Source organism: Propithecus coquereli, unplaced genomic scaffold (assembly GCF_000956105.1).
Source record: "Propithecus coquereli isolate 6110/MARCELLA unplaced genomic scaffold, Pcoq_1.0 Scaffold468, whole genome shotgun sequence".
NCBI classification, from domain to species: Eukaryota; Metazoa; Chordata; class Mammalia; order Primates; family Indriidae; genus Propithecus; species Propithecus coquereli.
Window position 1 is genome coordinate 1,780,720 of NW_012150485.1, and position 12,692 is coordinate 1,793,411.

A 12,692-nucleotide genomic window follows, 5' to 3' on the forward strand; every position below is an offset into this window, starting at 1 on the left:
TGTCTCTCCACCTGTTGTTTTCCTACATTTTGTCCTGTATTTTATTGAATTTTGTTATCGTTAAAGTATCTTTTTTCCCCCATGTAAATTAGGGTTATTTTCCCACGAATATTGTTAATTTCTTAAAAACTGTGATTTTTCTGAGTTTCTCTTGCATTTCCTTAGTGCCTACCATAAAGTGAAATACTTGAGTGTTGGTGGCCGGTGGCCGCCCTGTGGCACATTTCTCTCTGCCACGCCTTCTTCCCACAGACTCAATGACTCCCAACCTCAGTCCACTCTCCCTGGCCCTGCTGCAGGGTCCTTAGCAGCGCGGGATGCTGGGCCGCTGCTCATTTAGCATAATCGGCACATGCAGCAGAGCTGGTTTCAGGTGAGGCTTTATCCAGGGGTCAAACAGCCCAACTGGAACCTGGTCGCTCTCCTTTTCTCAGTTCTGTTTCCGAGCCTTGCCTCCATCAGGCCTCTCTCTAAGTCCTTCCAGTGGCTGTGCTCAGTGCCCGGCCTCTGTGCTCCCTTCTCCTCCATGAGGGCGAGAGCACGCTCCTCCCAGCATTGCCATCAAGAGCCCTGAGCCTGCCCCTGCAAGGACTGACTCGGGGTCACATATCCTTTCCTGAGGCCGCAGCCCCAGGGCTGGGGTGCACTGATGGGCCCCTCCAAAGTGATGTGGCGCCCCACCCTGAAATCAGAGCTGGTGGGTTGGGACGAATGTGGGCTGGGGCATGGAGGGCTCGAGGGGAAAGTCTTGCTCAGCCTCTGGTCTCTAACCGGGAGTGTGCTTTTCTTTCAGGAATACATCGATGCCCACCCTGAGACCATCGTCCTGGACCCCCTCCCTGCCATCAGGACCCTGCTTGACCGCTCCAAGTCCTACGAGCTCATCCGGAAGATTGAGGCCTACATGGAAGGTATGGACATGTGTGACTCGCCGTCCACGGCAGGCCATCGTGTGAAGTGGGGGCTGAGGGGTCTCAACTTGTTGGGTACTTTGGGACAGGAAGAAGGGAGGTCCTTTCATTCTCCTCCTGTGACCTCGGCGTGCTCTTTGGGAGAGTGGCTCTGAGCGCTGTGTTTAGCCCATCGGGTGGTGATGAAGTGTCCCGATGACACAGTGATCAGAGAGCAGAGTGTGCGTAGACGGCTCAGCAGTAGGGAGGCGAGTGGAGTTACGCAACCGGGCCAAGGAGACAGACAGCAATGAAGGGCCCTTAATCAAACACACGGAGACATGTGACACGGCTGCTGGACCTCACGGGGTACGCTCTGTTCTTGCATGTGGGATCCTCCCCCCTCTCCGTGAGCTTCTCCTGCCAGCTGCAGGCTCTTGTCCTTGGGGACTCATCTCCCCACCCCAGGAGCAGGCAGCTCCAGAGAAGTGAAGGCCGCCTTTTCAAGGTGTTTGTTTATGTCAGAAGGACTTTTTGGAGAGATTCATGTTCACGGTAACCTTCTAGTTCTCTTTGCCTGCTGTGTTCCCTGCTCAGGGCTCTTGTTCGATTTGAAGGAGAAGTGCTTTGCCTAGTCCCTGGGGCTGCATGAGGATTCATCCTAGGGCCAGGAGAGGCAGCCCCTGCCCCTTGCCATGGAGACCATGACTATGGCCCAACCTGGCTGCCTTGAGCCCTGACCTGGATGGTGACTTGGCCCCAGGCATCATCTCCTGTGATGGTGGGACCAGTGGGTCCAGTTTGGCTTATAAGGCCAGAGGCAGCCCCTCTGCAAGGGGACCGTTGTGGGAATACGAGAGCAGCATTTATTGGGTATGTGCTGTGTGCCTGGCTTTGGGTTAGGCCTTCTCCCGATACTCTCTCTTTCATTGCTCTTAAAGGTGAGTACCACGATCCTTCCCATTTTGCAAATGAGTCACAGAGGCTCTGAGAGGTTAGCAGATATGCTGACACCACCCAGCGTATAGGTGGCCAGGCCAGCAACCCTCCAGGTCTCTCTGGCTCAGGCTCCTACCCACTAAGCTCAACTTCCCTGCCCACGGCCAGAAGGCCGTGAATCCAGCAAGCACCTGATGTGGTTGCAGCCGAGGACCTTGGCCTGGAGATTTGGTGAGCCCTTGGCCCTTTCTCTGAGGAGTGCCCTGCGGGAGATCGGGTTACCGGGTCCAGCTGTCCTGAAAGGAGTCTCCAGGCCTCTTTCCCTGGGTGCCCGACACCAGCAGGGTGTAGAGGATGCGGGTGTCATCCTGGGGCCCCACGTGGGCAGACTTTCCCTGCACACCAGCCGTCCTTCTTGCACAGCCTGGCGTGGTCAGCCTCCACCATGAGCCTCCCCTCCCTCTACGTTTCTTTCCTGGGTCTGTCGAGAGTCCAGATGGGAAGAAAGAGCTGCAGTGACGTTCTCTTTGAACATCCCCTCCTGGAACCGTCTTCACCTCAGTCTGCTGTGGGTGACATTTTGGCCAAATGTTGGTTCTGGAAGGACGGAAGGCGTGTTTGTTGGACACTGACTATGAAGGGACAGGAGATTGTATTCAAATACTAGAAGGCCCACCTGGCGGAGGAAGATGGTAGGTCAGCAGCCACATCTCAGGTCCTGGAAAAGTCCATCAGAAGACCGATGCATCTGGTGGGATTTGGGAAGGTGCTGCGAGGGGCTTTTTCAGAGCCAAAAGCACCGGCTTTGGAGGAGACAGACCAAGGTTGGGTGTGGGTCTGGGCACGTGCTAGCCATGTGGTCTCCGACAAGTCACTGGCTCCGGTTCTGCCTGTTGTCTGGAAGATGTGGGTAATAACTGCTTCATCACAGCTGTCAGGATAATTGGGATGACATCTGTAGAGCACTTAGCACGGTGCTTGGCCCACCCGGTCACCCAGGAATGGCAGCTGCTGAAGCTGTGCCTACCACGACGGCAGGGCCCAAGCATTTGGATTGGGTCTTAGAGTGTGTGAGGTTTTCAGGAGAGAAAATCCGGGCTGGGGCTCAGGGTGAGCCTGGGCTCGGGGTGGAGCGTGCACAGTGTGGTCAGGGAGCGTGAACCACTGATGAGGCTGGACCGCAGCAGGTGCAGGAGGCAGCGTGTGAATAGCAGGAGGAGAGGCAGGTCCAGGAGGTGGGTAGCCGGGAGCTCTGTTGCCTGCTTGCCAGACACTGGAGTTGGGCTTCACCTGGGGGCGTGAGGGGACAGGTCAGGATCTTTGGGCAGGGGAATGTCTCAGTTCAGTTGGGGGATTAGAAAGTTCAGGAGCTGCCCACCATGGGAGAGGTGTGGGTCTTCCAGGAGAGGACCCAGTCCCCTTGAGGTCCAGCGAGAGCTTGTTGGCCAAAGCCTAGAGCACACTTGGACGCTTGGTCCTAGGCCAGCAGGAAATGTTGGGTGGGTGGGCCGTGAGTGCTGCACCCTGGATTTCTTATCGTGTATGCCGAGCCTGGGCTTGCATTCTTCCAGGAGGGCGGTTGGAGGCTGGGACTTCCTGGAGCCCTTTCCTGCCCACGCTGGGGCTGCCCACCAGCGGGGCTGTCCATTCCCCAACACTGCTGCCCTCTGCAGAGGCAGTACGGCTTCCCAGGAGGCGCATCCTGGGCCCTCCTCCATCCCACTCGCTGCTATTCCTGGAGGCCTGCAGCCCTTTTAGGCATATGGTAAATGCCCATAATTACCCTTGAAGTTCCCTCAGATAATAATAGCAATCTAAGTGACATTGCTTTTGTGTTGGGGGAAGGGGCTTGGCAAGACTTCCTGGAGTTGTCACCATCCCTCCTGCTAAGGCTTCTCTCCCTGTCCTCAGAGAACCTGAGTGGCTGCAGGGAACAGAGCTGGCGGGAGGCTGCTGCAGGGCTGCCTGGGTCCTTGTTGATGGATAGTGGGGAGGGGATGACCAGGGCCCCTTGCTCCGCAGTGGGGGTGGGGAGGGGGCCATGGCTCATGGGGAGGCCATCCCAAGATAACGGGCAGAGCACTTGCACCGAGCGTCCACACTCAGGTGGGCCATCTGCCTCCCTGCGGAGCATCTGCATGGAGAACCTCTCCCTCCCCTTCCGCATCAGGGAGGCAGCTGAGGCCTGCTCCTGGAGCTCGCGGCCTTGCCTGTCTGAGTCTCTAGGCAGCCTTGGTCAGTGCCATCTCAATCCCATGTTCCCAGAGCTCAGCCTCATCTAAATCAGAGCCTGGAGGGGAGCAGGGCCATTGCTCTGCCTCAGATCTGTCAGCCTCAAACCCACCCACTCAGTTGGCACCAGCAGAGACCCAAGGTAATGGTGGCTTAAATGAGATAGGATTTCATCTCCAGCAAAAGCCCCGAGGAGCCCCATCCAGCATTGGCGTGCGGTGGCAGGGACCCCGGCTTCTTCTAGCTCACTATTCTTCCCTAGCGTTGCCCTCCTGATCCCAGATAGTGGCTGAACTTCCAGCCCTCGCATCCAAGATCTAGACAGTAGGATGGAGAGCACAACTAGGAACAAGGAAGCAAAGGGGAACAGGCCCCAGTTATCGTTTAAGGAAGGGTTCTGGAAGCTACAACATGACATTCTGTTCTTACATCCCTGGTCAGAATTAGTCACCTACTGAGCTGCAAGGGAGTTGGGAAATACAGTCCTCGTTCTGGACAGCCAAGTGCCCAGCTAAAATTGAGTTGTTTTGTCACCATGGGAAGAAGGGCTAGACTGAGTTTTGGAGAACTGTGAGCTGTCTTCCATGTCACCTCCCAAGACGTGGGCCCCTGCCTGGGGACCCACCTTTCCCATGGGTGAAGACCTCAGAATGACCATTCTGCCTCTGGAAGGCTAGGGATGTAGCCTCAGCCTGTGACCTCGTGACAGTCCCGTCTGTGCAGCCGCTGGAGACCGAGACACCTGGAGGCTTGCAGAGGGACACGCCCCTCGGTTTCCCCTCATAGATGACGGCTTCTGGGAGGCAGCCGCTAGGGCGACACGCTTGCACCCACGCCCACGTCCCTCCCCACACCCCTGTCCCTTAGGCAGAGGCACAGGCAACACTGAGCCTGGATGTGATTCAAACCACGCACAGAAGCCTCCTAGAAATTAAGCCTTGCCTGGCGCAGGCATGGGGAAGGGAGGGAGGAGCCCGCGGTGACAAACTGTGATTTGCCTGGCATGCGTTTGCAGGCCATTTCTTCCGTTGGCTGCTCACTCTGCCACATAGGGCCAGGGTCCAAAGATGGAAGCCCCAAGCCCCAGGCTGAGCGATTCTGGGCAAGACTCTTGCTGGCTCCTGAACTGGCTGCAGCCATGTGTGAAAAGGCACCTGGGCTGTGATTGGGTGGCCTGGGTTTGTGCTCTGTCCCCAGGGACAGCAGGTGTGGAGGGTCTCGGGCCACAGGGCAATAGGCCGGAAAGATCCTTGAGAGCTCTGTTGACTTTGGGGTGAGAGGTGGCTCTCCAGAAGGCCCCCCACATGTGTTGCAGGTGACAGATGGCCTGTCCTGGACGCCAGGCCTCCCTGGTGAGGGGGTGTGCATGCCACAGACCGAGCATCCCTTCCTGTGGTTTTATGGGAATTTAATCAGAGCTCATCTTGGAGGCCACTTGAAAGCTGGACTGAAAATGAGTAATCTAGCCACCAAGTAAAGAGAAAATAACATTCCTTAGAGTCTGGGAGAAATAATTCCCTGAGGAGCCTCTGCCTGGGGCGTGGGGAGGACTGCAGGGTGGGTGTTTGTGGGTTGGGGGAGTTGCACTCAGAGTCAGGGGCTGGCCACCTGCCCTTGGTGAGCTGCAAAGGGCTGAGGCTGGGAAGGGCCTTGGAGTCTAAGGCCAGGCCTCAGACCTCCGTCCATCCCCTGCCCCGCGTGGCCTGAGCTGTGCTTTTGTCATCTCTCAGGCAGGCACTTAGCGCTTACTAGGTGCCAGGCACCGCGTTGGCAACCGCGTTAAGAACTTTACACATAGTAAATGCTAATTTAGTGCTCATGGCGCCCCTATGAGGAAGGTTCTGCTTTCGTCCCTGTTTTGGGGATGAGGACACTAAGGTGCATTGAACTAAGTCACTTAAGGTCACAGAGCTACCGGGGTGGGTCGAGGATAGAGAGCCACACAGTCTGGGTCCGCTCTTAGCGGCAGTTCCTGAGCCCAGCTGCTAAGCCCTGTGCGCATTGCCGCCTGCTCCCCCAGCCCCTGTGGCTGACGGGGCCGAGGCGAGGATGGATACCGTCAAAGAGACTCTGATCCTGTGGGCAGCTCATGCTATCCAGGTAATACTGGCCAGAGAAGGTCCCCAGGGTCCACAAGCTGCTCTGCTTCAAACGGTCACTGAATCTCTGCTCCACACTGTTAGTGAGGAGGAACAGAATCCCGCCTTCTTTCTGAGGGCAGAAAACATTCTTTCCTTTCAGAGTAGGAAAGAATGAGGGCCTTGTGGCTGGCAGACCTGGGCCGAAATCTTAGCACGCCTGGGCCAGTCACTGCCCCTCTGAGTCATTTGTACATCTGTGAAGCAGTGTTGACCCCACCCCAACACACCCTGAGTGCCCGCCTGCCCAGCCCACGGGGCCAACGCCGAGGGGACGACATGCCCCATCGAGGGGTCTGGGATGAGGGAGGACAGGGTGCCAGGCCCCACACGCTGACCAGGGAGGTGGGGGCCCCTCGGGGGTGGGTGCTTGGCTATGGTTCCCCTTCCTGGACTTCAGGGATGTGTGGGAGAGACGCTGTCCTCATTTCCACGTGGGCCACCATCTGCCACCCAGGTAGAGACCCCTCCTTTCAGGTAGAGGTGGAGGGTTTGCAGAGCAGGGTTGTGCTTAGGGCCCCTGGAACACCCCCGCCCCAGGGCGGCTGAGCACCAGCTGTGGGCCAGGCCAAGGTAGGTGCCTCGTGGGTCTTGGGAGGCAGCAGGGACTGAACCCTGCCCCTGCTCTGAGTCCTCACGCACCTCCCTTCTGGCATCTGCCAGGTCAGTGCCCTGCCTGGAGCTGGAGACAGAGGATGAGATGGTGCCTGCGAGCACTCGGGACCGGGCCTGGTCCGGTGGGCAGCTCCTCCTGTCCTCCTTGCCGATCCTGCCGACACAGCTGCTATATTCCTCCTTTATAGGCGAGAACTCGGAACCCTAGGGAGGTAACTTGTTTGAGGTTTTAGAGCTGGTATGTCTTAAAGCCAAGCTCCGTGTTGAAGCCCAAGCTAACCTTCCTGCCTCTCTCCCGACGTCTGTTTTGCAGCTAGCTCTCTGCGTCTCTCCTGCCTTCTGACCTCTGCTGGCCCCCGGTGAGGCTGCTCCTGCTCCTGGCTCAGGGCAAAGGCCACCCCTGCTACAGGAGGCCTGGGGCCAGGGCCCACCCTCGCTGCCATCCAGGCATCCTGCCCTGTGGGGGATGCTCCACCCACTACCCACGGCCTTCTTCAGAGGTCCCGTTCTGAGATGAGCTCCATCAGCTCCCAGGGACCCAAGAACCCGAAAGCATCAGCCCTGCTGGCCAGGCTCTCAGCTGAGACAGCAGAAGCCAGAATACACTGGGGGCAGAATTGATTCCAAAGAGCACCTCCCCTGATTCACCCTGCCTCTGTCCCCTCTCCCGCACCCCACAGCCAAGGCCCAAAGGCCCAAAGGCCCACTCCAGGGCCCTTTCCTTGGCATCTGCCCACCCTGGCCTAGCCGCAGCAGGGGGTAAGGGGTCCCTGTGTATACTGGGCATCAGGATGAGCCCACCCCCTCTTGCTACAGTGCTGAGGGCTGTGCCTGGAGGGCGGTGGCCCTGTTGCCTGGGTTCAGCTTTTCCTGTAGAGGTCTTCAGTCCAGGCCTCCTAAAGGCCCTGGTAGAGACAAATGGCTGCTGGGCCCTGCCAAGCTCCTGCTTGCTCAGCCCCAGTCTAGAGCGCGGGTCTGCAGACTCCCCGCAGAGATTCGCAGGAGTAAAATGAGCTCTCATGGCGACTGGTCAGGGACCCCCTGGAGGTACAGATCCATTCTTGGGGAAACAAACCCGTCCGCTCTCTCAGAGCTTAACCTTTCTGGGCCCTCGGAGCCTTCAGGACCATGGCAGGGACCCAGCAAGGCAGGAGCTGCCCCTCCACCCATAGCCGCCTCCCTCTGGCCTTACCCAGCTCAGTGGCTTCTAGACGAGATCCCCCACGTGGTCCAGGTGGGCCTGCCAGGCTTCCTGCTCACCTGCCACACAGAGGCTGCTTGGTCCTACCCCTGGCCTTCTGCAGAGCCTTCGGGGACACCCTGTCTCCTCCCGAACCACAGACAGCCCCCTTCAGGAGGCACTCCCCCAGTCACCCCGCCAGGCTCTGATGGCTCCACTAGGCCGTCCCTGCAGACCCTGAGTTTGCAGGGCTGTCCCTGGCCATTGGTGAATCAGACTGTTTGGGACTTCTGGCTCCCTCTCCCAAATTCCTTTCCCCTCACCATGGTGACTAAGCCTCTCCAGACTCAACACTCACAGGAACCTTCTTTCTCCTTCTCATGAGAAGAGTCACCCAGTCGCCCGGGGAAAAATCTCTGCCTCTCTTCCCTGGGATGTAGTAGGGCCAGATGGATACTCAAAACCTCCTTATGGGCCAGGTCAGTGAGAAAGTACCTGACACCAGCCGTTTACACTTCAGTGTGAGTTTACGGCCCACCTAATATCTTTCTAGCTGAAAGATCTTGAGCTCTCCAAGCCCCTACAACTGTTCTTCTCCATGTCTTTAAAGACGAGGAAAGAGGCTCAGCGTGGTTGTAGGACTGACCCAGGGCCACTCAGCACCTTTGTGACTCTCAGTCTAGTGCTCTCCCCACGGGACCCACACCTTGGCAGGGATCTCGTCGGAGGCAGCACCATGGTGAATCTAGAGTCAGACTGCCTGGGTTCATGTCCTCTGCTGAACACCCAGCTGTGTGCTTCTAGCACGTTAGTTGATTGCATTGAGCCTCCGCTTTCCTATCTGTAAAATGGGGCGGGGGATAATGACAGTGGCACCTTCCTCATAGGGTTGTGTGAGGATTCCTCAGTAGGTGGGAGCGGCCCTGGGGGGCAGTGCATTGTGGGTTTCAGATTACACCCTGTGTGCTGCGACCCTGCGAGTCCTGTGTCCCTGAACTAGCATTTAGCGCAGCACTAAGTGCAGCTGCCGCTGGTGCCCTTGCTGGACCAGGCCCCGCCGGGGCAGGTGCTCCCCCTCTGTCCTTTCTCCCCACGTGCCCAGCCCCATGCTTGCAAACATAGAGCCCGGGTTTATCTCCCCACACAAGGAGTGTTTTCAGGGTGACCCATCATGCACACAGGTGGGCTTTTGTTGGCTTTTAGATTTATAGTAAAGCTCACATTGTGCAGGTTCATTTGGTAGAATTTTTATTTTTGAGTCATTTTAGACATACAAAAAAAGTTGCAAAGATAGTGCACGAAGTTCCCGTATATACTTTGCACAGCTTCCTCTAGTGTTGACATCCTCTGCGACCATGACGTACTTATCTAAACCAGGAGGTTGACGCTGACGGCAATACTATTAATACTATTAATTATTCTGACTTCCCCAGTTGTCCTGCTATTACCCTTTTCCTGGTCTGGTTGTCATTCTCTGTGCTCTCCTGCCATCTGGGATGGAACTTCAGGGTGTTTTTCCTTCATGACGGTGACACTTTGGAAGAGCCTGGACATTTATTTAGCAGAGCGCCCCTCCGTTTGGGTTTATCTGGTGTTTTCATGGTTCAGCCGAGTTATGCCTTTGGGGCAGGAATGCTGCAGCAGGAGATGAGGGGTCCCTGTGTATATTGGGCGTCAGGATGAGTGGACCCCAGCTTCCCTCCAGCGGCCTCACCCCCCTCTTGCTACAGTGCTGGGGGCTATGCCTGGAGGACAGTGGCCCTGTTGCCTGGGTTCCGCTTTTCCTGTGGAGGTCTTCAGTCCAGGCCTCCTAAGGGCCCTCGTAGAGACAAATGGCCCTCTGGTCCCTCTTAGCACATCGTGTCCGGAGACACATGATGACAGTGTCTCATGTATGCTCAGCAGCAGTTATTTGGCTAAAATGTGCTAGGTTTTTCACTATAAATTTTTATTTTTTCCTTTGTAGTTGGCAAGAATCTTGTAAGAAGGTACTTTGTACATATCCTGTCTCTCGTGGTACCTTCGCTCTGCTGTTGAGCCGTCCATTGATGGTTCTTGCCCACAATAGTTGCTACTGTTGTATTGCCTTGTTTGCCAGATGATCCTCATACAGCTGCACTAGAACATGACAGGACCCCCTTGCAGCTTCCCAGACACCACAGGGCACAGGGTGGCACCTCGTGGAGCCCCACCATAGTCTCATATGTAAGCAAAAGGAAAGGCTAAAATAAGGGAAAGGAGGAAAAAGTGTCGGATATGTTGGAGAAATCAGGATTACGTATTTCTTTGTTACAGGACTTTTCAGAGCCTTTAATGTGTTAACATGAATCTTCATTCTGGGGGGGAGGTTGTACTAAATTTCACCACCAATTGTAAGATGCACTGATACTTTATATTCTAGTAAAAAAGAAAAAAAACTTATGTAAATTGTGACAAAATATTGATTATGAGACACATCACAATTTCAGAGATGGAAAATACAAAAAAGCACACCTTAGAATCAATGAAATACTGCAGTATTTAGCCTTTTCCTTCTAATCAGCTATGGAGTCCCCCTCCCATGTTTGAGGGGTTTCTGGTGAGAGGCCTGCTCCACTCGGCGTACTCAGGAATTCCTGGACTGGGTGGGCCTCCCCTCCATTGGTGCCCAGACCCGTCCTTGTATTCCAGCTGTTACTGTGCAGGACCCTAACTGCTGGTAACTTGCACATCTGTTTAACCCCAGCCTAACTTCCCAGAGTCAGCTGCTGTTCATAGTTTGGAATCTGTCCCCTCCCTTTCTTATACATGTAGAAATATATGTGCACTTTTTAGAAACAGTATCATACTACGTGTGTCCCGGTATAATTCATTGTCTCCACTTAATGTTTATGTCTGCTTCTTCCCATGTTAGCCCACAAAGATGAGAGAATTCGGTCTGCCCTTTTTGATGGCAACATAATATTTCAGCATGTGAGTGATCGAATCATAATTTCTGCTGGGCTCAGAAGGTCATTCCAGTTTGTTTGGTTTTTTTTTTTTTTTTTTTAACAAACTGGGCTGCAGTAGACAGATCTCTGCGTATTTCTATAAAATTAATCCCTAAAGTGGAATTTATCGGCCAAAGATTACAAACATTCCTCACGCTGGCAGATCTTGCTGGATTGCCCTTCAAAAAGTCTAGGCACATTTTACCCCTAATTATGCCAGTCTGCCTGGGGGAAGCGATATCCAGCTCATCTTACTTTGCATATCTGTCATTGCTGGCAAGATGGAGCATCCCGTCATGTGTCCATTGGTCCCATTCGAGTTTCTTCTGTGAGTGAATCATTTCATGTTTGTCTGCCCATATTTTTTTATTGAGTTGTTTGGTCTTTTTCTTGTTGATTGATTAGCACCCTTTTTATTTGAAAGAAATTGTCCCATTGTTAAGAAATATGGACCGTTTCACCATTGTAAGCACCTTCTTTGCAGTGGGGCCAAGCTAAAATGTTCTGCTTTTAGATTAGGTATTGCCAGAAAGAGTACTCCGAACGTTTTAAAAACGTCTTGAATGCAAACAGGCTGCTGCGTTCTGGGAGTTGGAGCTGAGTAGGGGCAGTGAGCATCTGCCCCGGGCCCAGAGGGGCTGTAAATCAGGGGAGCAGCTGCCACGGAGTCTGTCCATGTTTCCAGCAGCCGCCGGGCTTAGACACTGGGCTCAGAAATGTCTGTGCCTCCGCCTGGGCCAGTGCCTGGCTCCCCCCGTCCTGGGCTGTGGACATTCCGGGTGCAAACGGCTCTCTGGCCCCACACAATGAGACGGGTCACTAGCTAAGTCAGACGGGAGTAAAACCGGTCCAGCCGACCATGGCACACTTCACCGGGTCATGATGTTGTGGCATTTGGGGTCCTCTGTCCCTGTCCGGGAATGATTCTCTCCCCCAGGTGCAGGCCGAGTCCCCATCATCCGGTGTTTTCCCACAACAGCTCACCTGTAGTCAGCGAGCTCACTGAGGATTGAGCTGCTAACAGGGAGGTGGCAGCTGCGGCAAGACCTTCAGGGCGCAGGGCAGGGGGCTGTAGCCACTGGTGAAATGCCACTCTCCTTCCCCCAGCCACTCCAGATAACACAATTAGTGGATCAATTTCCTATTGCCGCATGACAGAGGACAACAGACCACGTGGCTTGGGCTTCTGCCCAAGTGGTGTGGCTGGGTCTTTGCTCAGGGTGTCACAGCTGGGCTAAGTGCTGGAGACCCCAGGAAAGAAGCCACCTCCAAGCTCACTCTGGTTGGCAGAACCCAGTTCCTTGTGGCTGTAAGACCGAGGTCCCTGTCCTTGCTGGCTGGCAGCTGCTATAGGCCCTGCGTCCCTTCTCATGCGGCGCCTCCCTCTGCAAGCCAGCCCCCGCGGTCCAGTCTTTGTGCCTTGAATCTCCCATGTCCTCTCCTGAGAAAACACCATGTGTGATGGAGTAGGGCCCACCTGGGCCTCCCTGTTTGGAGGGCAACAGTGCAGTGTAACCTAATCACCAAATAGCACCCATCGCCTGGACAGTCCTGGCGATTATGCAGGGCGAGTACACCAGGGGACAGAGACTCTTGAGGGCATCTTAGGATTCTGCCTGTCACCCTGAGCAGACACAAGGGTTTTTCCTTACATGCTTCTAAGTTCAGTGGAATTTAGTTGGTATTACTAAGTCTCTCTGGGCCCTGTCACCTGTGCCAGGTGTCTCAG

General features: G+C 55.2%; 1 protein-coding gene across 1 annotated transcript in view; it reads left to right on the forward strand.

Moving 5' to 3' along the window:
• The window catches only part of LOC105819060 (inositol-tetrakisphosphate 1-kinase), a 166,673-nt gene that overhangs the window by 118,138 nt on the left and 35,843 nt on the right, over nt 1–12,692 (forward strand). Inside the window, exon 4 of the mRNA XM_012655222.1 lies at nt 794–911. Coding sequence (XP_012510676.1) covers nt 794–911 — 118 coding nt within the window. The remainder of the gene's footprint in view (nt 1–793; nt 912–12,692) is intronic.